At 45.2% G+C, this 22,040-nt stretch overlaps 1 protein-coding gene across 1 annotated transcript in view; it reads left to right on the top strand.

Moving 5' to 3' along the window:
- Positions 1–11,552: 11,552 nt before the first annotated feature.
- Positions 11,553–22,040, top strand: part of AGRN (agrin) — a 297,229-nt gene continuing 286,741 nt past the window's right edge. The window contains exon 1 of the mRNA XM_055001300.1: positions 11,553–12,144. Within this exon, the coding sequence (XP_054857275.1) occupies positions 11,941–12,144 (204 nt within the window). The 5' untranslated portion in view covers positions 11,553–11,940. The remainder of the gene's footprint in view (positions 12,145–22,040) is intronic.

The following is a 22,040-nucleotide window of genomic DNA, read 5'->3' as shown; positions in this document are numbered from 1 at the left end:
AGGTACTAATAGGGTTGCCAGCCTCCAGGTAGTGGCTGGAGATCTCCTGGAATTACAACTGGTCTCCAGGCCACAGAGATCAGTTCATCTGGAGAAAATGGCTACTTTAGGGGGTGGACTCTATGGAATTACGCCATGCCAAGGTCCTTTCCCACTCCAAACCCCACTTTTCCCAGGTTTCTCCAGGTTTCACCCCCCCCCCCGATCTCCAGGAATTTCCCAACTTGGAGCTGGCAACCCTAGATACTAAGTATTTCACCAAGCATGAGGTGCAATTTGATTTCTGCTAGTTCCGTAGACTGTTCTGTTGGCTTCTGTGGGTTGTTTTCAACCATTATAGTTGAGCTGCCTTTGAGAACAGTGTTTTCTCAGAGAAAGGCAAGTACATTTAAATAAATCAAACCTCAAACTAGATGTCTGAGTGCTGCTGTTCGCTTCACACCAACTCAGACCACTGGTCCATCTAGCTCAGTACTGGCTATTCTGACTGACAGCTCCCCAAAGAGGTTTCCCTCCTTACTTACTTTCTGAGATACCCGCTGGATTTGTGTTTTCATTGCACTGGATTGTTTTTAGGGGCCGAGTGTGGGTGCCACAGCCTTTCTGTCATGCTAGGCCTGCTGTGAGCAAGCTGATGTGTGTGTTTGTGTGAACTGCCATTTCTCTTTGCCTGTGCCAGCTGTTTCTACTCTTGCCTCCAGTCGCGAAACGGCTCAAAAGCAGGAGCTGTAGGCCTCCCTTGGCTTCCAAGTCAGCCCTCCCTCCTGAATGATAAAAACGTCTCTTCCTTTTCCTTCTCCCAGTACATGGAGATTCTTAGTTATTGCTCCCACTGAGATCTCATTAATAGATTTATTTATTTGAAAATCATTATCGGGGCAGACAGGCCTAACGGAGAAACGGTCTCCCAGGGGCTGCTTGTTAGAAGCTGTTGGGTTGCTACATCAAGAGAGTCCCCCCTCAACAGTATATGAAAGCTATTTGACAAAGTCAGAAATCACCGAGAGGGATTATGTTTTTGAAGAAAGGAGAGGCGGGGAAGGAAAAAGGAAAAACAGTAAACACATTCAAAGGTATCGCAAAGCTTTTATCAAAGATGCAGAGTTTTAAAAACTCAGTGAGGTAGGGAACTTGGGTACGTTGTCAAGTGGCGGAGGCACAACCTGTGTTTGAAAAAGACAAGGCAAAGGGGCAGTCTGTCCTCCGGTATGTGCACCAGTTTAAAAATGGTGGGCGCTTCGCTGGGTTTTGATCCTGACATGAGCCGGGGGGGGGGGGGGGGGCGGACACTGCAATTGCTGACTGATGCCGTGCTCGAGCAAAGTGGGTTAAAGAGCATTTGTAGGACTGGGTGTCTTTTCTGCTTGAAAAATGAAATGAAGATTCTATGCCCTAATTCTGTAACAAGAAAAACCAAATTCTCCAGCCTGTGTGCAATAAGCAAATGGAGCAAACGTACCTAATTTTTCTTAATCCTGATTTTACAGGCAATGGAGGAGAGAGAAGGCACTTAGAGCAGCTGCAGCCCTGTCTTTAATCACACTAACAGTGCAAACCTAAGCCGAGTTATTCCACTCTAAGACTGGAGTCACTTTGCTTGGGATCCAGAGGAGTTAGCCGTGTTAGTCTGTAGTAGCAAAATAGACAAGAGTGCAGTAGCACTTTTAAGACTAACCAACTTTACTGTAGCATAAGCTTTTAAGAATCACAGTTCTCTTCATCAGATGCATAAGCTTTCGAGAATCACAGTTCACTTCATCAGATGCATAAGCTTTCGAGAATCACAGTTCTCTTCATCAGATGCATCAAGACGAAGAGAGCTGTGATTCTTGAAAGCTTATGCTACAGTAAAGTTGGTTAGTCTTAAAGGTGCTAACTGGACTCTTGTCTATTTTGCTTAGGCTTGCACTGTAAAACCTTTTCAAAGCCTCACTAGCTTCTGAGATTCCAGGAGATATTCTGCTGACATTTTCACAAGCATACGGACTAGGAACTTGGCTTTTAAAAACAAAGCTCTGGAAATCTCATTTTGGCCTGAGATTTTAACAAGCAATGCTCAAACGTACCTTTGCAGTAAAAGCTAGAAGTGTGACTTTTACACTAGCTTTGGTTTGTTAAGAAGGTGGATTTTCTGAGCTGAAATTCACACTCTGAACTTCTCTTGCATGAACATGGGCATATTTAGCAAGAACAATTCTGATTTTATGGTATTTTTGCTGCCCCCCCCCCCCGCCCCAACACTCTTTCTCTATTTTACTTTGGGGATGACCAAAAAAAGTAGTGGAAGTGCTGAAACGGCCAGTTTTAAGGTTTCTATGGCAGATTTTTTTGAAGTGAAATCCTTGTGATTAGATGTATAGATACATTTTGGTACACTAACACCCATGTCTAGACTCAGGGTCTCTTTGCTCTACAAGTGAACCTGTGTAGAAATGCTGCCTGCCACTAAACAGTTTTGCAATTAATTAATTTTAAACAGCGGCGCTCTGTTCAGCCACCCCCTACGTTCCCTCCCAGCCCAAAGGGTCCTCCACCTTGCCCGAAGAATCGCTGCATCGGCAGCTCTGCCGCGTGTGCGTGTGAGTGTAAAAATTGACTTGAAACAGCAAGCTGAGCAAAGGCTTTATGTCAGCAAAAGAAGGTCCAACCCCTTTGCTTCTTAAATGTGTGTGTTCATAACAGCTGGCAATTAAAAGTGTTCAGGGTTATAATGAATCTACTCAGCTCGGCTTTGGAAAACGTATGACTGTGAAAAGAGCTTTGGTGCATCGGACTATGGTTTATCTCATTGAGCACAAATGTCTGTGGGGGAGCCTACAAATGGGGCATGGGGGTACCAGTTTTCCTGCGTGTCCCTTGCAATCGATATTTAGAGGTATATTACCGTTGCATATGGAGATTCTCACTCTTGCTGCTAATAAGAAACTGCCTTACTGGGTAAGACTATAGGTCCATCAAGTCTGAGAGTTGCCGGCCAGATTCTTCTGGGAATTTCACACTCTTGTCGTCTGCTCCCAGCATTCAACATTCAGCTAGGAAGACTGGATCATATTCTCTATTTGCAGTTATTGTGTTTGTGTGTGCTAAGGCATAAGAACATAAAAGCAGCTCTGCCAGGCCATCTAGTCCAACCTCTTGTGTTAGCTGAGGCTGGCCAGATGCCTCCAGGAAGCTCACAGTCAGGAGTCAGACATGAAAGTTGTTACTATTTTCTTTTCCTGCCCTCAACATTTGCTCTTCAGAGATATCCCATGACATCTGCTGAGTGGGTCTTTCCTGCTTTCCTCTTCTGCTGTAGCCCTCAACCCCTTGAGACTTCTTTCCTGGAGGTAGTTTTAGATGGGCAGCCATGTTGGTCTGCAGTAGAACAGCAAATTAGAGTCCAGTGGCACCTTGGAGACCCAACAAGATTTTCAGAGCGTAAGCTGAGAGCCAACAAGAGCCCCGTGGCGCAGAGTGCTAAGCTGCAGTACTGCAGCCCATGCTCTGACCTGAGTTCGATCCCGGCGGGGTTCAGGTAGCTGGCTCAAGGTTGACTCAGCCTTCCATCCTTCCAAGGTCGTCATGATGTGACATCCCCCCATGGGTCAGTAATGACTCGGTGCTTGCACAGGGGACTACCTTTACCTTTTAAAGCTGAGAGCCAAGCTACAAGTGGATCGCAAGTGAATGGCAAGTGAACAGGGAGGAATACACGCGAGTCTGTTCACTTGCCAGGCAAGTGTAATTCCTCACTTGTAGCTTGGCTCTGAGTCTGAACGCTGAAAATCTTGTTGGTCTTTAAGGTGCCACTGGGCTCAAACCTGCTGTTCATTCTTGGGGGGGACAACGGATTCTCATATGCAGCCCAGGAGGTCTGCAGTGGGTGGGAGGGTTGGAAATGGAGGAAATCACCTCCTTGGAATTGCATCCGTGTCTTTGGAATTGCATAAGCTTTATCATCTCCAGGCAGAGAAAACATGAAGCTGCTCGGTATAAGCTTTATAGCTTTACTCTCTCCGAATCTGGAGGTTCCGTTTTGCTAACTCATGGCTGTTGATATTCCTCCAGAAGTTTTAATCCCCTTTGAAAGACATTTAAGCTAGTCTGCCATCATTACACCTTGTGGCAGTGAGTTCCATAAGTCATATGTTGTATGAAGAAGTGCTTTGTTTTGGCTGTCCGCTACCTAATGGATGCTCCAGATTTCTAATACTACGGGAGAGGGAAGGGGAAAGTTCCCTCTCTCCACTTTCACGCAGTGCATAATTTTATAGATCTCTGTCACGTCTTCCCTTGCCTCTGTAGTTAACTTATTTTTTAAAAAAACTAAAAAGCCTGGTTGGCCCTGACTTCTGATGGAAGAAGCATTTTGTTTAAAAAGTGTAATTTTAATGTTTTTGATGGATTCCATCCCCTTTCCTTCCACACTCACTGCATTGACTGAAGTCGTTTCTCCCAATTTGACCTCTCAGACAGGGGTAGAGCACCATAAAACTGGATAATTAAAACCCAATAAAATATCTGCCATATGTCTGAAATATTTTTAGCTGGGTTACTGGCATTTATAATAGCGATAATGTGAGAAAAGACACTCTTTTGTGTTTCTTGGGTAACAACTCTGGGGATGCTCATTTACCTCACCCTGGTTAGAGAAGTGGACTTGAATGGCTAATTCAAATTCCCACCAAACTGAAGCTCACAACGCCTACTGTAATTTTTTCCATCTTCCTTACCCCCTTTGTACATTTTCCTTTATATGTGGACCTATTGACCTCTTGAGAGCCAGTTTGGTGTAGTGGTTAAGAGCGGCAGGACTCCAATCTGGAGCACGGGGTTTGATTCCTCACTCCTCTACCTGTAGCCAGCTGGGTTTCCTTGGGTCAGTCACAGCTCTCTCAGAGCTCTCTCAGCCCCACCCACCTCACAGGGTGATTGTTGTGGAGCTAATAACATACTTTGTAAACCACTCTGAGTGGGTGTTAAGTTGCCCTGAAGAGCAGTATATAAATCAAATGTTGTTGTTGTTGTTAGAGCCAGGTTTGATTCCCCACTCCTCTGCTTGAAGCTAGCTGGGTGACCTTGGGTCAGTCACAGCTCTCTTAGAGCTCTCTCAGTGCCACCCACATCACAGGGTGATTGTCATGAGGATAATAATAACACACTTTGTAAACTGCTCTGAGTGGCTGTTAAGTTGTCCTGAAGGGCGGTATATAAATTGAATGTTGTTGTTATTTTTTGTAGCCTATAGAAGAGCTGAGAAGAAATATAGAAGAGCTGAGAAATTAAGTTGGTTGTTGGGGGTTTTCCGGGCTGTGTTGCCGTGGTCTTGGCATTGTAGTTCCTGACGTTTCGCCAGCAGCTGTGGCTGGCATCTTCAGAGGTGTAGCACCAAAAGACAGAAATTAAGTTGCTGGGAGATATTGCTGATCCTTATAAATGTTTTGAAATGTTAATGAATTCTTGTGCCTTGTTCGAAAACCTCTGCCTTTTTCTTTTTAAGGATTTTTGTAATGATCTATGGCTGAAGCGCATAAGCAGACTGAAATATATAAATAGGTTAATGATTTCTCTTGCTCATATCCTCAACAGTCGGTCCGTGCATAATCAGTGGTGAGAGATAGCTTTGCTTGGGAAATAGGGTGGTGGGAGTAAAAAAGTTACATTTATTTAAGTACATTTTTATCTTGCCTGTCTCTCAGGGACTCCTATGGGTGAATGAATGAGGTCTTCCCTTCCTCCATTTAATCCATTCAACAACCCTCTAAAGTTGAAAAATAGTAAAGAGTCCAGTAGCACCTTTAAGACTAACCAACTTTATTGTAGCATAAGCTTTCAAGAGCCACAGCTCTCTATGTCAGATCGCATCTGAGGAAGAGAGCTGTGGTTCTCGAAAGCTTATGCTACACTAAAGTTGGTTAGTCTTAAAGGTGCTACTGGACTCTTTACTATTTTGCAACTACGGACTAACACGGCTAATGCCTCTGGACCTATAAAGTTGGTTACGCTAGGAGACAGTGACTGGTCTTCACTCAGCTAGCAATTTTCCTGGTTTGAGTTTGGGTCTCTGCTCGCCTGGCACATGATGTTGTCCATCAACAGGATGGATTAGACCCCAGAGAGGAATTTTTTAGTCTGTAAAGAGGAGGATCTGGCAACAAGTGAAACCAACCAGTCTCCAGGCAGGATAGGGAGCCAATCCTGGTCAGTTTCAGCACCAAGGTTGCCTGTCAGAAAAGACAAGGGAACTGACCAGGGGCCTCTCCACATTTTGTTTTCTGGCCACTGCATTTCCATCTCCTTTCTTTGCAGGTTGAACGTGGGACGGGAGTGGACAGGGGACAGAGCTAGGGAGGCCGATCAGCTGAATGACGTCTCAGGTGCTGTCCAATAAGCACCTACAACACTCACATTGGCCAACAGAAATCCTGAGAGCCCTTCTTCACATCAAGCTGTGCTGAGAGAACCATAGAATGCCAGTGGGAGAGGAAATTAAATCCCTGTAGTAAATTAGAGAGGGTGCTAAATCTCTCTCTTTGATATTCTTGTTAAACATGCAAGGGATGTTTTTAGCGGGTGGGAACCCTCAAGAATGTGATCTTTCTCTTTGCAATCTGAAGCAGTACAATCCCGAATTTCCCCCATCATACCACAGAATGTATAGGTCAGGCCAGATCCACAGAAGTATAACAGGAGAAGGTTTTTTTCTGGCATACAGAACAGGAATGGACAAACCTTTACCTACTCGATTTTTTAGGTTGTTAGGCTTTTTAACAGCATGGGTGCAGGGCCTGTTGGATTTCAAAGGTGGCATGGGAATCGCGACTATTTTTTCCTTATTTTGTAGCTGCCTCTCTGCCAACTAGGTGGTTCAAAACCCGTTAAAACGTTCATAAAATAGCTGTAAAATATCAGTTGACTTCTTTAACGAAGTGTTGTCGAGGTCATATAAACACAGGTTTTTATTTTGTTTATGTATAACTCATCATCCAGCCTAATAAAAATGATCTCCATTGAAAAAAACAAGTGGTTTTAAAAACTCCTTTTTGTTGATCGCCTGTGCTTGCCCTTCACCCAATTATTGACTCTCTTTACTCATCCAGGCCGTTCAATAATTCAACCACTTGCCCTCAAATTGCAAACATGGCTTGTTTGGGGGCCCGCAGGTGAAATATTGGCCTATGATAAACGTCTCCTGGGGAGGGGGGGGGGTGCTGATTTAGAGATGAAAGAGTGTCCATCCCAAGGTACCACTTAAGTTTTCATATTAGATTTGCAATAATTGTCAGTGACAGCTGGCAAAAAAAAAGAAAAAGAATTGAATTGAAGGAGGGGGCAAGGTCAGGGCATGCTTGGAAGCAAGGAGAGGCCAAGGATAGTAGCCAAGCTGATATTTAGAGCAGAGAACTTGGAAATCTTGAGATCTTGATTCAGTTGATATGTTGTTTTAAGCAAAGGGCTTTTATGGTGGCCCCTACCCTGTGAATGAATGAATTGAATTTATTGCATATGGCCAAAGGCCTTCACAATCCAAAACTGTTCATAACAAAAAATGTATGCAAGAATATAAATATAATTACATGCATATAAATAAAATTACTATAAAATGCATTTTACCTAAAATGTAAACATTAAACAACATTAAAACCATTAAAATGGTTTCTAGCAGCTTATAGGACAACAATCTATATCAGGTGTTTACTCTCCTGGTTACCACATTTGCCTTTATTTTCCTAGCAGCCAGGGCGCAGAGGGCTGCCCTATTTGAAATAAAATGTTCTGTATCTGAAAATATAAAGTTTAGTTTATCGAAATCAGACAGAAGATGGAGGCCCGATAAAATATTCGTGAGAAATTTTCCCCTTGGTTCCTGTCTAATGTCAGAACTAGAATAGTTTATGCTCTGTTTCAGCATTTCTTCATGCCCTTGGTCCAGCATACCTATGGGACCGCCTCCCTCCCTATGTTCCTCCACGGCAACATTGCCCACCTGAACAGGGTCTCTTGCAGGTCCCACCCTGCACATGGGCAAAATCAACAGCAGCCCGTACACGAGCTTTCTCTGTGGTGGCCCCTACCCTGTGGAACTGCCTGCCTAAGGAGGTCAGGAGAGCCCCCACTCTCCTAGCTTGCCGCAAATGAATGATACAAAACCAAATTATTCAAAAAGGCTTCTGTATTGTAGGGAGGGGCTCTCAGATGCTTCGCTAATGAGTTAGGAACCATAGACTTCACCACTATGTTGCCTTACGTACTACCTGTTGTCTTAAATATGTGCTCCCATGAGCTACCTGTGCTTCATGTGGTCTAATACCAGCCCTACAATAGCTTATGTTCTGTTTCAGCATTTCTTCAACTCTGTGTTGGAGTCCTACTAATGCTGTATGTCTTTGTAAACTTGTGTTTATTTTACCCTATGGCATTATGGAAATATCCTTGAAACTGACTGTACTAATCTCACACTGTGTAATCCGCCTTGAGACTCAGCGAGAAAGGCGGACTATAAATGACATGAATAAAATAAAATAAAAAAATAAATGTGAAATGTTCTATGAGAACCGCATTGCATTAGATGAAGCATCCGTCTAGTCCAGCTTCATATCTCCGACAGGACAGGAGCCAACCCAGTGCTTTCAAGGAGGTCATGAGCAGGGCATGAAAGCTGTCGTCTTCACCTGTTTCTTCCTCCGCAGTGATTGGGGTTCAGAGATACACTGCCTCTATTAATGGAAGCTCCATTTGGCTACCATGCACTAGACAGACAGTTTGTGGCTAATTGCTGTTAATACAACATATACTACAACATTTAGGTATGAAAGTGTTGCAAGAGAAGTTGTACATTTTATATCATTCTGATAACGCCGATTACATAAAATATGGTTTAGACCTATATTTGCATTGATACTCAAAATCAAGTTCAATGGAGCTCAGTAGAACGTTGTTCTTTTGCAGATATGTTTAGGATTGCAACCCCGTCCTCCTGCGTGACTATGGGATCAACTATTAAAGTCGTCTAAGCCAATGGACAGCAGCACCCTCTCTTGAGGCATTGAGTTCCATAAGTTGTGCCCCATGCGACGGAGGGTTGTATCGTTTGAGGTGTGTGTGTAGATTCTCTGCAAAGTTTAAAGGATGTATTCAAGACTAAATTGCAAAAAGAAAGCAGTTTATTTTTCAGAGTACTTTTTATTTTAAGGCTACTTTAAAAAACTATAGAACAGTTATTTCTATATTTCTATATAGTTATTTCTTTCCCAGTCGTACCCAAAGGGTTTTGTGTCTTTGATATGCTCATTTAGTACATAAACTCAGTACATAAATTTAGTACCCTGATAATATACAATCGGTCGGCATGTGGAATCGTCAAGGCCTAACTATATGTGATGGTGGAAGATCTGTTAACAGATGATCCCAGCATTATAAAATGGAAATAGTATCTGTGTGGGGCCCTTATTCAGAAAGGGGGGCACAGTGGGCATGGGTGGGGTGGGAGCTTAATCCTCCCTCTCTTTATGTGGTTTTGCCCATCAAAACTGATCTCTCTGTGCTTTTGGTAGGCCTGAAAAGGAAAAGAGATGGGGAAACAGAAGATGTGCTTGTCCGTCCGTCCCCCACCCTTCCACATTTTCACAAATTAAGCAATTATCTAAAAGCAGAAGAGTAAACCAGGCTGTGTTTCTCCATCTCCAGTCATCTGGCAGTTCTGTTCTGTTGTACTTTGCTCTTAATGGCTGCAATCACATACTAGGAAAAAGTCACACTGAACGCCGTAGGACGTAGGCCTGGTTTCCTTGTGCCAGAGAATGAGGTGGCAGAAAGGAATGTACCTCTTCAGGGTGCAGGTGAGGGATCCAGTTTGACTCTGCCTTTATAGAAAACACTCTATGCAGGCATAACCGGGGCTTTTTTTCTGGGAAAAGAGGTGGTGGAACTCAGTGGGTTGCCCTCGGAGAAGATGGTCACATGGCTGGTGGCCCCGCCCCCTGATCTCCAGACAGAGGGGAGTTGAGATTGCCCTCCATGCTGCATGGTGCGGAGGGCAGTCTAAACTCCCCTCTGTCTGGAGATCAGGGGGCGGGGCCACCAGCCATGTGACCATTTTCAAGAGGTTCTGGAACTCCATTCCACCGCGTTCCTACTGAAAAAAAAGCCTTGGGCATAACTCTAAGACAGCTTCTGTCCCCTCTTCGGGCTTGCTGTGCTGATTATCTAATTTCATTCTCTTCCACCAGTAAATCAGGGCTTATTTCTCAATAAACAGGTACAGAACTGGGCTGAAAGCAAGTCCTGCATTGCATTGGTTGTGTCAGAAGGGTGGCTGTGTTGGTCGGTAAAAGAACAGCAAGATTCGAATCCAGGAGCACCTGAAAGGCCAACTAGATTTCTAGACCTATAACTAGACCTATAAGACTAACAAAATTTGTGGTAGGGTGTGAGCTTTCGTGAGCCACAGCTTGAGCTCGAGCTGTGGCTCACAAAAGCGCCTACCCTACCACACCTTTTGTAAGTCTTATAGGCGCTACTGGTTTCTTGCTCTTTTCTTTTGCTACAGACAGATTTCCAGGGTATAAGCTTTCAAGAGCCAAAGCTTCCTTCATCAGTATAATCCGCAATTTGCTTCTGCCTCAATTCCCCCTTTCCTTCTTTTGTGTCTATTGGGTGCAAAAGCAAAAGGGAATCCTATTGTTGGAAGAGCAGAAAGTAAAAAAATTGCCACTCACCCTTTCCAGCAAGGCTCCTGAGCCATGAATGGGTAGCAGTTCCACAGGGGAAGCCTCTCTGATCCCTGCAAACTTCACTGACTAGATTTCTCACCCAGTGTCTTGTCAAGAAAGGGGGGGAAAGTTAGCAACCTTGTCTTTTGAGTAAAGAGTTCAGTACCTTTAAGCACCTTTAAGACTAACCAACTTTATTGTAATATAAGCTTTCGAGAACCACAGCTCTCTTCCTCAGATGCACGCACACATAAGCTTTCGAGAACCACAGCTCTCTTCGTCAGATGCAGGAACACATAAAGCTTTCGAGAACCACAGCTCTCTTCGTCAGATGCACGCACACATAAGCTTTCGAGAACCACATTTCTCTTCGTCAGATGCATGCACACATAAGCTTTTGAGAACCACAGCTCTCGTCTTCAGATGCTTTCGAGACCTGTGGTTCTCGAAAGCTTATGCCACAATAAAGTTGGTTAGTCTTAAAGGCGCTACTGAACTCTTTACTATTTGATGGCTGCAGACTAACACGGCTGACTCCTCTGTCCTTTTAGGAAGGCGCAATCTTTCTTGACGCAAGCAAAAAAGAAAAGACAGGGGAACGCCAGGCGACAATAATCGGCCGAGAAGCGAGCCGGGCTTGCCCAAGCCACGGGCTCCTCGGCCCCACCAGCAGCCTCTTCAGAGCTCCACCTTTAAAAGTCACATCACGTTTGGAGGCCTGATTATCCATTAACCTGATGTGAGCCGTATTTCCTGCGGGTGGCGTTTTCCCCCCTCTGCAAAGCAGGCGGGCGGCCAGCAAGGAACAGAAAGGAGCTCGCCTCTCTTTCTCTCTCTCTCTCTTCCCCCCGCCCCCCTTTTCGGGCCAGCCCCCCCCTGCTTCCCCCTCCCTCTGCCCCTATCAGCAATTCAGATCGCCTGCAAATCCAGCGCGCCCCCCCTGCCCTCGCCGGCGCTTCTCTCTCGCCAGGCTTTTTCTCACACTGGCAGAAGCGCCAGCGAGCAAAGGCGCAGAGGAAGAAGCCCTCTCCGCTCGCAGCTCCATCTCGCCCTCCTCCTCCTCCTCCTCCTCTCCCCCCCCCCCTTGCAGGATTTCTTCCTCTCCCCCCGCCCCTTTGCAACAAAAGTAACCAGACGCTCCGGCGGAGCCCATGCAGTCCCCGGGCAGCTGCCGGGCTTGAGCCAGGGAAGCCTTCGCAGCCCCCCCGCCCGCCCGCCTCCCCGCAGACCCTCCTTTTGTGCCGCGATGGGGCGGGAGACGCGACCCCCCCGGTGCCTGGCCGGCCTTTTCTTCGTCTTCCCGCTGCTGGCATCGCGGCTGGGGACTTGCAGCGGCAGCTGCCCCGAGAGAGAGCTGGAGAGGCGGGAGGAAGAGGCCAACGTCGTCCTCACAGGCACGGTGGAGGAGATCGTGAACGTGGACCCCGTGCACCAGACCTACTCGTGCAAGGTAAGGCGGGTCGGGTCGGGGCGCGGCGGGCGAACCCCGCCGGCCCGTTGCGGGGCGCGCTCGCTGCGATTGCCCGGGAGCCTCCGGAGCTGGCAAACTTTCCCCGCCTCTCTTTACCCGAGTGTTTTTGCGTCGTCCCCCCCCCACTTGTTGCATTCCTTGACCCCCCCCTTCCTTTTGCAAACTGAAACATGCACGCTCTTTTTAAAAGAATGAATTGGACATCTCCTGAATGAGGAGGAAGGGGGCGAGTCACTGATTGGAAACGCAATTTTTTATGCTGGTGCAAGTGGACAGATGGACCCTTTGAAAGGGAAGGCGGATTTCCATTCTGCTGCCCCCACCTCGGCTGCTGCTAGGGGGGGGGGATCTTAAAATTATGCCCCCAAGCTGTTGGTTAGAGCACAACTTTCTTTATCGAGCTGAACATTTTGAATTACTCCCCCCCACCCCGTAGGTGAGCTATTTTCTTGCTGTTCTCAGTCTCCCCTGTGAATTACCAATTATTTGTGAAAAGGAAAAAGTAACAGAAAAAAGGGGCTGTAGGAAGAAGCATGTTGTTAACTGCAGTCAACACAGCTCATCTTTACTCCAGAGTAGTCTCACCGGTGAGGGTGCATTGGAATGGATTGGGGCCTATTGCCCCATCTGAAAAGCACAGCGTTAGTTGGTTCATAAATTCAGTAGGAATCAGCAGCTCACTTAACTAATAAATAATAAAGCTGCAATCCTAGGTACATTTTCCCAAGAGTAAGTCTAACCTGAGGCGATAGTAGGAATTACTTCTGAATATGTATGCCGAGAATTTGGTGGTAAGTGAAGGACTTCCTTAGGGCAGTGATGGTAAAGGGTGTTCCAGTGCGCAGATCTTAGAACGATGCTGTCTCGGTGCCCCTTACCTTTGTCTAGTTCCAGTGGACTCCAATGGGAGCGCTTGCTCTGGTGCATGCAAATTCCTAAGAACTCTTGTGTTTTATCAGACCAACGGGGTCCGCCTAAATCAGCATTCTCTTTTTAAATATGGTTCAAAAGCAAGACATGAAGGAAACCGCTCACCCTGGTGCTCATCCACAGCATTTGGAACTGTGAGATATACTGCCTTTAGAGATGGAGGTTCTGCTTCCTGGCCAATAACCCTATGTCACCCATGAATCCAACTTTTCTTCTGCAGAAGCCCTCTAAACTCAGGGCCATCACATCTTTATGGTGATGAGTTCCAAAACCAAATTAGGCAGCATGTGCACAAGCATTCCCCTAAGGTTACCTGTGATCCCAATGCAAAGGGAGTGGTTTGTGTCCACATCCAGCTAAAGTGTCATGCTGGGAAGTAAGCCAATGCCGTTCTAGTGACTTCCCAGGAGACTGGTTGGAGACGAACATGAGTCAGGGCTAGGCCTTGAAACAGTTTTCAGTATTGAGGAAAAACAGGAAACATGGACAAGAATTCCTCTGAGCATGTTCAAGTTGTGTACCCCTCCCTCCCTGAGAAACGACAGCAAAGTTCGGTGAGTTTGAGAGGAGATATAGCAGAGCGGTGTGCATCATGTGGATTTGAGCTCGCTAAAAAAAATTGCTGTGCAGTCCTATGTAAATTGCTAAAATAGGTGCCACCAAATCCGTGGGTACTTACTTGCTAACCGCATTTCCAACTCCTGCTAACTGTGGCTGTCAACTGACTCAATCAAAATTGGAGGCACGCTGGCTGAAAAGACTTGAGTCTTCAGAATGTGTGAGAATTAGTCACACCTGGAGGATCTAAGGCTCTTGTGAGAATCTCTGTTCTGAGCTGTCGAAGCAGCAACCATCGAGTAGATTCCATGGTAAACTCCTCTGAGGAGCAGCTAATTCTTGAGCCTCTTAAGTCGAATTCTCTGATGACAGCGGAGGAGTAGATGCTGCATAAAATTATCCATCCTTAGCGGAAACAATGAAAGGAGGCAGTGCCAGGGTGGTAAAGCATGCAGAGGTGCACCAGGCAACCTCTTGTGTGGAATGGGTGCTCTGAACCCATAGGAGCCTTTAAATCTTGCAACGCTCAGTTTGGAGATGACTCTTTTTAGTATATTGCTTTTTCTAGGACATTACTTTAGTATCCCACCAAATGCTGCCATAGTTCTGTGACTGGCAAACGGCTCAAATCTTTTTGTCAGCTTGAGGCTTTCATCGAATGGGTTGTAGGATGCGTATTGGAAGAGTGGTACTAACTGCATCCGAAAGGTAACCCTTATTTCGATGCTGCTGACGCTAAAATCTTTGCCTTTTTTTTGTTTAAAAAGATGCAAATCTGATTTTGCAGCAATAAGCAGAATGCCTCTCTTCTTCTGCTGCTTTTAACGATGACACTATAAGGTATGACTGAAACCAGCTGCTCTCGTTCACCATCCTGCTCCAAATCCCCTTAGATCTCGGTTCAGTGAAAAGCTAATCTGAGAATCACTTGGAACGATATATCTCTGTTTGTACAGGCATTTGTGCTGTAGTCCCCCCCCCCCGCTCCTTAATTTGAACAAGTTCCTCTGTAAGGCAAAGAGACACATGTTTTTCATTGGGCCAGTTGAAAGACTTTAGTGCATAATTATGTATTTTTAGACGGCGAGTAACCTTTTTTAAAAGCGAGGTTAACCCCTGTAAGGGAGTGACTTTGAAAACTGCTTTTAAGGGAATTCAACCCGGCCCCAAACATCTGCAACACAGCAAGCTGTCCTAAACTTTTTGGTTTTTTGGAGGGGATAGCTTAAAAACTGCCAGTTGCAAGAAATTTGCTTGTTGAAAATTCAGCTCTCGGCTTACTCGTATAAGATTCCTCAGCCTCTGTCTCTTGTTTAAGTCTAAAGACATCCTCTGGCTATAGATTTTGTGTATTTTTTTTTCACAGCATGAGTCTTTCTGCATCGGGCCGAAGGCCCATCTAGTCCAGTATGCTGATTTTCCAAGTGGCCAGGGCACTTGGAAAGTGTTCCTGGAAGGCCTACCAAGTCAGGCATAGAGGCTAGAGCTTCTTCTTTTCATTGCATCTCAGGCACTGATATTCGGAGGTACACTGCCTCTGTATGAGGAGGTTCTACTTTGCCATGGAGGCAAATAGCTGTTAATAAACGTTTCCCCCCAGAACTTGCCTCATCTCCTTTACTATCCACCTGAGCTAGTAGCCAACACCACACCTTGTGGCAAAGTATTTTGCAAATCAGTTATGCATTGTGTGAAGATGTGCTTCTTTTTGTCTGTTTATTCATGTTATTGGTTGCTCCCAAGCCACTGGTGTTATGGGAAAGGGAGGGGGAAAAATCTCTATCCATTTTTTTCAAGCTTTGCATAATTTTATAGCCCCCTATTATGTGTCTCCTGCCTCTGGAGCTGCCTTTTTTTCTAAACTAAAAAGGCCAATTTTCCTTTAGAGAACTGTGAGTTCTAGTAAAAGAAACATTTTAAAAGCCTGAAATGCCTTCGTCTGTGCTTGCCTTTTTCTGCACTTCTTCCAGCTTTTCAATTAGATACGAGGCAACAAGAACTGTACGGGGTGTCTTAAATGTGCACCACGTTGGTCAATGGCATGGCCACGAGGTCACTGTATTACTCCTGGCCATTTTATTTTCAATCCCTTTCTTAATAATCCTTAGCATCAAATCGATACTTTTCTTCCACTAAACTTGTGTGGCTCAGAGTTTGAAAAGCTAACCTTCCCTGCTGGTCAGCAAATACCATTTATTTAGCAACAGTAGCGTCTGCTACAAATCACGTTAGCAAAAAGACAGTTCCCTGCCCAGAGGAGCTTACAGTGGGAGAGATAATAGGGAGAAGAAAAGGCTGTAAGGGACCAGTAGGTTAAGTGCAAGACTTGTATTTGCAAATACCTTTTCTATACACTCACTGCTGGTTCTTAGCCCTGGAAATATATGCCTCGTGATAGTGTATGTAGCTTCCATTGGTGGCTTTTCACGTGGTTTATAGTCTGCCTTAACTAGATCAAGATGGGTAGCCATGTTAGTCTGTCTGTAGCGGTAGAAAAGACCAAGAGTCCAGTAGCGCTTATAGGACTAACAAAATTTGTGGTAGGGTACATGAGTTTTTGTAAGTCACAGCTCGCTTCTTCAGATCTGAAGAAGTGAGCTGTGACTCACCAAAGCTCATATCCAACCACAAATGTTGTTAGTCTTATAGATGCTACTGGACTAGTGATCGGAACTGTTCATCAGTCATCTACCTTCTTCACCGGGACTCAAGGCAGATTACAGATGTGACCAGAACTATTCAATCAGTCAACAAGTGAATAATAAAGACTGATAAAAACCATTTGAATCTAACAGCAAAGAATAATAATAAACAGAATAATACTGTGGAGCTGGGCAAAATACAGATATGAGACTATTCAGTTGACCAGCGAGCCACGTAGGCAATGAGATAAAACAATTCAGTATTACGGCAAAGATTCTTAATAAGCAAAACAATGTAGCGGGGATCAGGCTGCGGAATTACTGTCTAAGGAAGCAAAGCGATCGATGCAGGAAAAGTATATCCCTTATAGAAGTCTCCTACTGTGCCGGTCCATTATAATATAGTTCTCCTCCTTTTCTGAGAACGTCCTGCTGAACAATTCTGGTTTGCAGTCTGTGAAACAATAGAAGCATGTGGGCCTTCTTGGTCGCCTCAGGCCGTTCGCTTCATCACGTAGCAACTACTGCAGACAGCGCCTGTGAAAAGGCAGTTGTTGAAGTCTTTGCTCAGGTGCACGGAGCTGTTGTGACGGGACCTAGCCGGAGAGGGGGGGGGGTCCTGCAGATCTGCCGGCCCAGTGCTGTGAAGGTCTTTGTCGGTGATAGCTAGAACCCTGAACCAAACCCAGTAAATGGTTTCCTGGTAGCCAGCATCTGGGATTCTTGCAGACCCAGGGAAGACCAGATCTGTATCCGATGGTACTGTGGGCACCGGACTTAACTTTATCAGTGCGAGTCTTTGCACATCGATTAATTTAGCTCTAAGCTAAGCCCTTTAGCTTAGCATAGGGGCTTAGTTCTTGTGGCCCCTTCTTACATGCTCAAGGTAATGCCGATCGTCACTTTTGGATCAGGAAGCAATTTCCCCCAGGCCAGTGTAGCTACGGATCCTGGCGGTGTTTTGCCATCTTGCATAGAGCAAGAATCCCTGTGTGTGTGTGTGTGTGTGTGTGTGTGTGTGTGTGTGTGTGGAGGAGGTAGTTGTGAATTTCCTGCGTTGTGCAGGGGGTTGGACTAGATGACCCTGGAGATCCCTTCTAACTCTATGATTTTAGTACAACTGAACACAGTGAGCTTGGCATTTTATTTCTTCTTCTCTCTCCTCCCACAATGATCCAAAACAGCTAACACTACAAAAAAAAATACAACAGAAACTAACAGGGTTGGGAGCATAGAGACTCGCGAAGGCCCAAGCAGACAGATGATCCAGCCATTTAATTCAAAGCATCCTAGGACAAAATGGGAGGGGGGGGGAGGCGAGGATTGAACAAGCTGCTCCAGAATTGCAAATAAAGAATTCTGTCCCCTGGAGCAGAAAGGGTTGGCTGGTCTGTCCCCTCAGATGTCATTTCAGTGGGAAAGTAATCTGAAAATCACGGCATCGATCTGTTGCAATTTGTGTAGCAGGTCTCTGCATTGCAAATGTATATGGGGGAGCTTTAAAGGAACTTTTGGATGGGAGGAGGGAGGGAGGAGACAATAGGATCTTTTGAAATTTCTCAGTTGGGGTTAAGTTTGCATAGGCTACAGAAGTGATGTAATGAAGACTGAAGGTGATAACTGCCTGTATAAGACTAGGAGTAGAACCAGCCACATTTTCTTGTAATCCAAGGAAGGCGTCTTTTCTGAATTTAAGGGTGCATGCTCAAAGTCGCTTAGTGGGGTTGATTTGCCCAGTATAGCCGCTTTATTCTACAGTAGAAATGGTGGTTTCATATGATCTCAGCTCCTGAACTGTACGAACGTAGGAAAGCGGTCTTATAGCGACAAACCATGGGTCCACCGAGATCGCAGAAGCAGCGCCCTTCCCAGAAGTTGCTACCCGAGGTTCTTTAAAAGATACTATCAGTGGAACCTGAGAGGTGTTGCTGTACTGCTGAGCTTTGGGAAATGGAAGAGGTACACGAGATGGCGAGGTGGAACCAGGGTGTGGCGATCTCCAAGACCACACCTTTGCATTCTCGGCATCCGTTCATCCAAAGAGCGAACGCCCCTTGACACTCTGAAGGCTGCAGTAATCCCCCTCGCCTCTGTAACCAACTGATGGCAGAAAACCTTTTACTGCGCTGATAGTTAAGGATAATAGCACGGCCAAAGTGCACGAAGGGGCAGTTTTGATCAATGTTAAGTGGCTCGGTACGTGTGCTATTTTTTAAAAATAGATGCTTTGTTGAGGTGGTTGTCTGGCTAGGGGAGCGGCTGTTGCTTAAAACCTTGTTGGCGTAGAAGGGAGTGAAAGATTTTTGAGTTCAGAAATTCTTTGAGGGGCATCGATTCCCCTTCGCCTCCAATGGGAGGAACATCTCATTGGTTAATTCACAATACAGCTCTAGTAAAGGAAAAGCAAAGCATATTGTTAGAGAATTTTGGGGTCGCCCCCTTTATCCACTTTAAATTGATTGTTCTGGACGCCTCAACGACTGTGAGAAAGTCCCTCCTTGTACCGTGTTCTGTATTTCAGTTCCTGCAGTAATTATTATAACATTCTACTATGTTGGCCATGAAAAGGGCACAGCGAGTTACTTCCACTATATACCGAAAATTAAAACTTGTTTATATCTGGAGATGTTCAGTCCAGTCCTTGAATATTCTTTCCCAGTGATGTTTTGAAATTAATGGTGCCATCAAGAAATGTTATTCTTAGTGTGTTCTTTTAATCGCTGGCTATGACCTGTCAATCTCCGCGGTACAGAAGATCACGTACTTTTGACTTGTTTGTTTACAGAACTGTATGAGATCTTATGAAATGTATACAATCTTTTCTATGTTGATTGAAAGGTATAAAATGCAGGCGACGTTGCTTTTCTGTATGCATTCAGTTACTAAAATTGTCTGCACCCAGGCTTATATAAGCCATTTTTTTCTAGGGACACCAAGTTTTATGACTTGAGTTACTCCTCAGGTCATAGTGAAGTAGGGAAATCTAAAATTGGCTAAGGGTGTTGGTTTAATTTCCCCCAAACATATCTAACCTAGCATCCTGCTTCCAGCAGTGAGCAAACAGGTGCCTCTGGGTACTCAGGTCCAATGAAGGTTGTAGCCATTCCCCATTTTCTTGTCCTAGCACCTGGTACATGCTCTGAACATGGAGGTTTCATTCTAAGCTTTCATGATAATCTGACGAAGAGAGCTGTGATTCTCAAAAGCTTATGCTACCATAAAATTGGTTAGTATTAAAGGTGCTACTGGACTCTTTTTGATTTTGCTACTACAGACTAACACGGCTAACTCCTCTGGATTTGTGATAATTTCTGAAAGACCTGTTTGTAAGGACAGATGGACTCACGTTCTAGCTGTAACTGAAGAAGTGAGCTGTGACTCACAAAAGCTCACACCCTAGCACAAATATTGTTAGTCTTATAGGAGCTGTTGGACTCTTGCTCTTTTCTACTGCTAACACAGCTACCCATCTTGATCTTTCTGCTGCTGTGAATTTATCTAATCTATGCAAGTGTATAACCACTTTGCTGGGTGAAAGCAAGGTCCAAGTAGACCGAGCATTTTGTCTCTCAGAATGGAAGCGCAAAATGGGGACTTTAGGTGCTGGTGTTTTGTCCATTTTCAATGTCCTGTGCTCACAGGAATTCTATTTAGTACCTTTTTCTAGGCGAGCTGCTCTGACATCCTGGGATTATGCATTGTTGTGTAAACTTCATGTGTGAATTGACAGGTTGCAGATGCGGAGAGAATCAATACCTTGCAATATCGGATCCCAGTTGAGCAACATGGGTGACGTGGTTACTATCGGGTACAAATGATTCCATTACTCTTTCTGTGGCGAGATATATAGGGGCAATAATTAAACATCAGAGACATGATACCCATTAAGGTTCTTCCCATTTTAATTTCTGCTTAAGGCAATAGCTTTATGAGCAGTGACTGACTGACAGACAGACAGACAGACAGACAGACAGATACCCAATTGAGGTGAGTAGAAAGCTGCTATTATTGCTGTTTGTTAAGACTCACCAAAGGGGAGTGGGTGGGGTTGATTCAAAACCAGAAAGAAAACGAAAGTCAGAACCAAGAAAATGCAGTAGTCCTGCGTCAGAAAACTCCTGCTACCATGCATTAGAATGTATTTAGTAGTTAGTTGTGTGTGTAAAGTGCTGTTGAGTCACAGCCGCCTTATGGTGACCCCGTAGGGTTTTCAAGGGAAGAGATACTCAGAGGTGGTTTGCAGTTGCCTGCCCCCATCTAGCAGCCCTGGACGTTCTTGGTGATCTCCTGTCCAAGGCTGGCCCTGCTTAGTTCCCAAGATCTGGCTAACCTGGACCTTCCAACTGGATGTATGTTATGTCTCCTGGTAAAACTTGAAAGAGCTGGTCACTCGAACCCAGGATGCGGCCTCACAGGAATGATGCGGTTGGTTCCTTATGCCTGGGGGGAGAGTTGGGAGGTTCCGTTTCTCCAGTGGCGACTTCTCCCATTGCCGTGAGACTACGGGCCAAGCTACACATGACGAATGACACTTGAACGGCAAGTGGATTGAGTGGAGGGCAAGTGAACGGGGAGAAATACACTTGCCGTTCAAGTGTCATTCGTCATGTGTAGCTTGGCCCTACTTAGTTTTGAAACTGAGGCACAGTTCAGAAGCAGTCTGTAATCTGAAATGGGATGGGGGCGGGTTGTTGCTGTCCAATGAGAACATCATTCAGCTGTGTGTTAGGCTTGGGTTCATATCTCCACTTATTCATTGCATTTGTTGGGTGACCTGGGAGCAGTCATTGTCCCTCAAGTTAACACACACATTAGCAGTCTCACACTGGAGGGGGGAGATCCATATATACCGCCTGGAATATTTTGGTGCAATATTGGTGGTTGAGGCAAACAGGTCTCCTGTTCGGTCTCCTACCAGAGGAGTGTGTGTCCCCTCCTGGTTTTTGCCTCTCTCACCTGTTGATTGCCACCAGCCACCGTGGGCCCAGAATGACAATATGCGGGACTGTGCAGTGTGTGCTGCTGAGGGTGGCTTTGAAAGTGTGTTTGCTCTTTTTATGCTACCAGTTCTTAACTGTAAAATAGTAAAAAGTCCAGTAGCACCTTTAAGACTAAACGACTTTATTGTAGCATAAGCTTTCGAGAATCACAGCTCTCTTCATCTGACGAAGAGAGCTGTGGTTCTCGAAAGCTTATGCTACAATAAAGTTGCTTCTGACAAAGAGACCTGTGGATCTCGGAAACTTATGCTACAATAAAGTTGTTTAGTCTTAAAGGTGCTACTGGACTCTTTACTATTTTGCAACTACAGAGAGTGGACTACAAATTTAATAATAATAATAACAATAATCCCCCTAAAGCGTCTTTATGGATCACAGCCTATGTAGGTAACAAAACAGTCTGGACCTTGCTTTATCAATAACAGTGTATACCTGGCAAAGATGTTGTATGGATGACCGAGAAACCATGTGATGCTTTTGGTTCAAAAAGTGCTTTGAAACTGTACCTGGGTTGCGGAAAGGTATTAGAAGAAAAATTGTGTTTAACTTTCTCAGAGTATCTTTACTTTGTTTTTTTTTTGCTTATTGCTCTGAGAGATTTGAGCTGGGCTAGGCTGATGGAGCAATGTTCTGGTTTCACTGAGCGACGTGCAGGTCTCCGTTGGGAATGTTTAGCAGAGCCAGGGTGGCTGAGGTGGAAGAACCCAAAGGTCTTTGCCACTATACCGAAGTTCTCCTGTCTCCC

This window comes from Eublepharis macularius, chromosome 17 (genome assembly GCF_028583425.1).
Source record: "Eublepharis macularius isolate TG4126 chromosome 17, MPM_Emac_v1.0, whole genome shotgun sequence".
Taxonomy (NCBI): Eukaryota; Metazoa; Chordata; class Lepidosauria; order Squamata; family Eublepharidae; genus Eublepharis; species Eublepharis macularius.
Note: the sequence above shows the minus strand (reverse complement) of the source record. Positions and strands in the feature narration are given on the sequence as shown.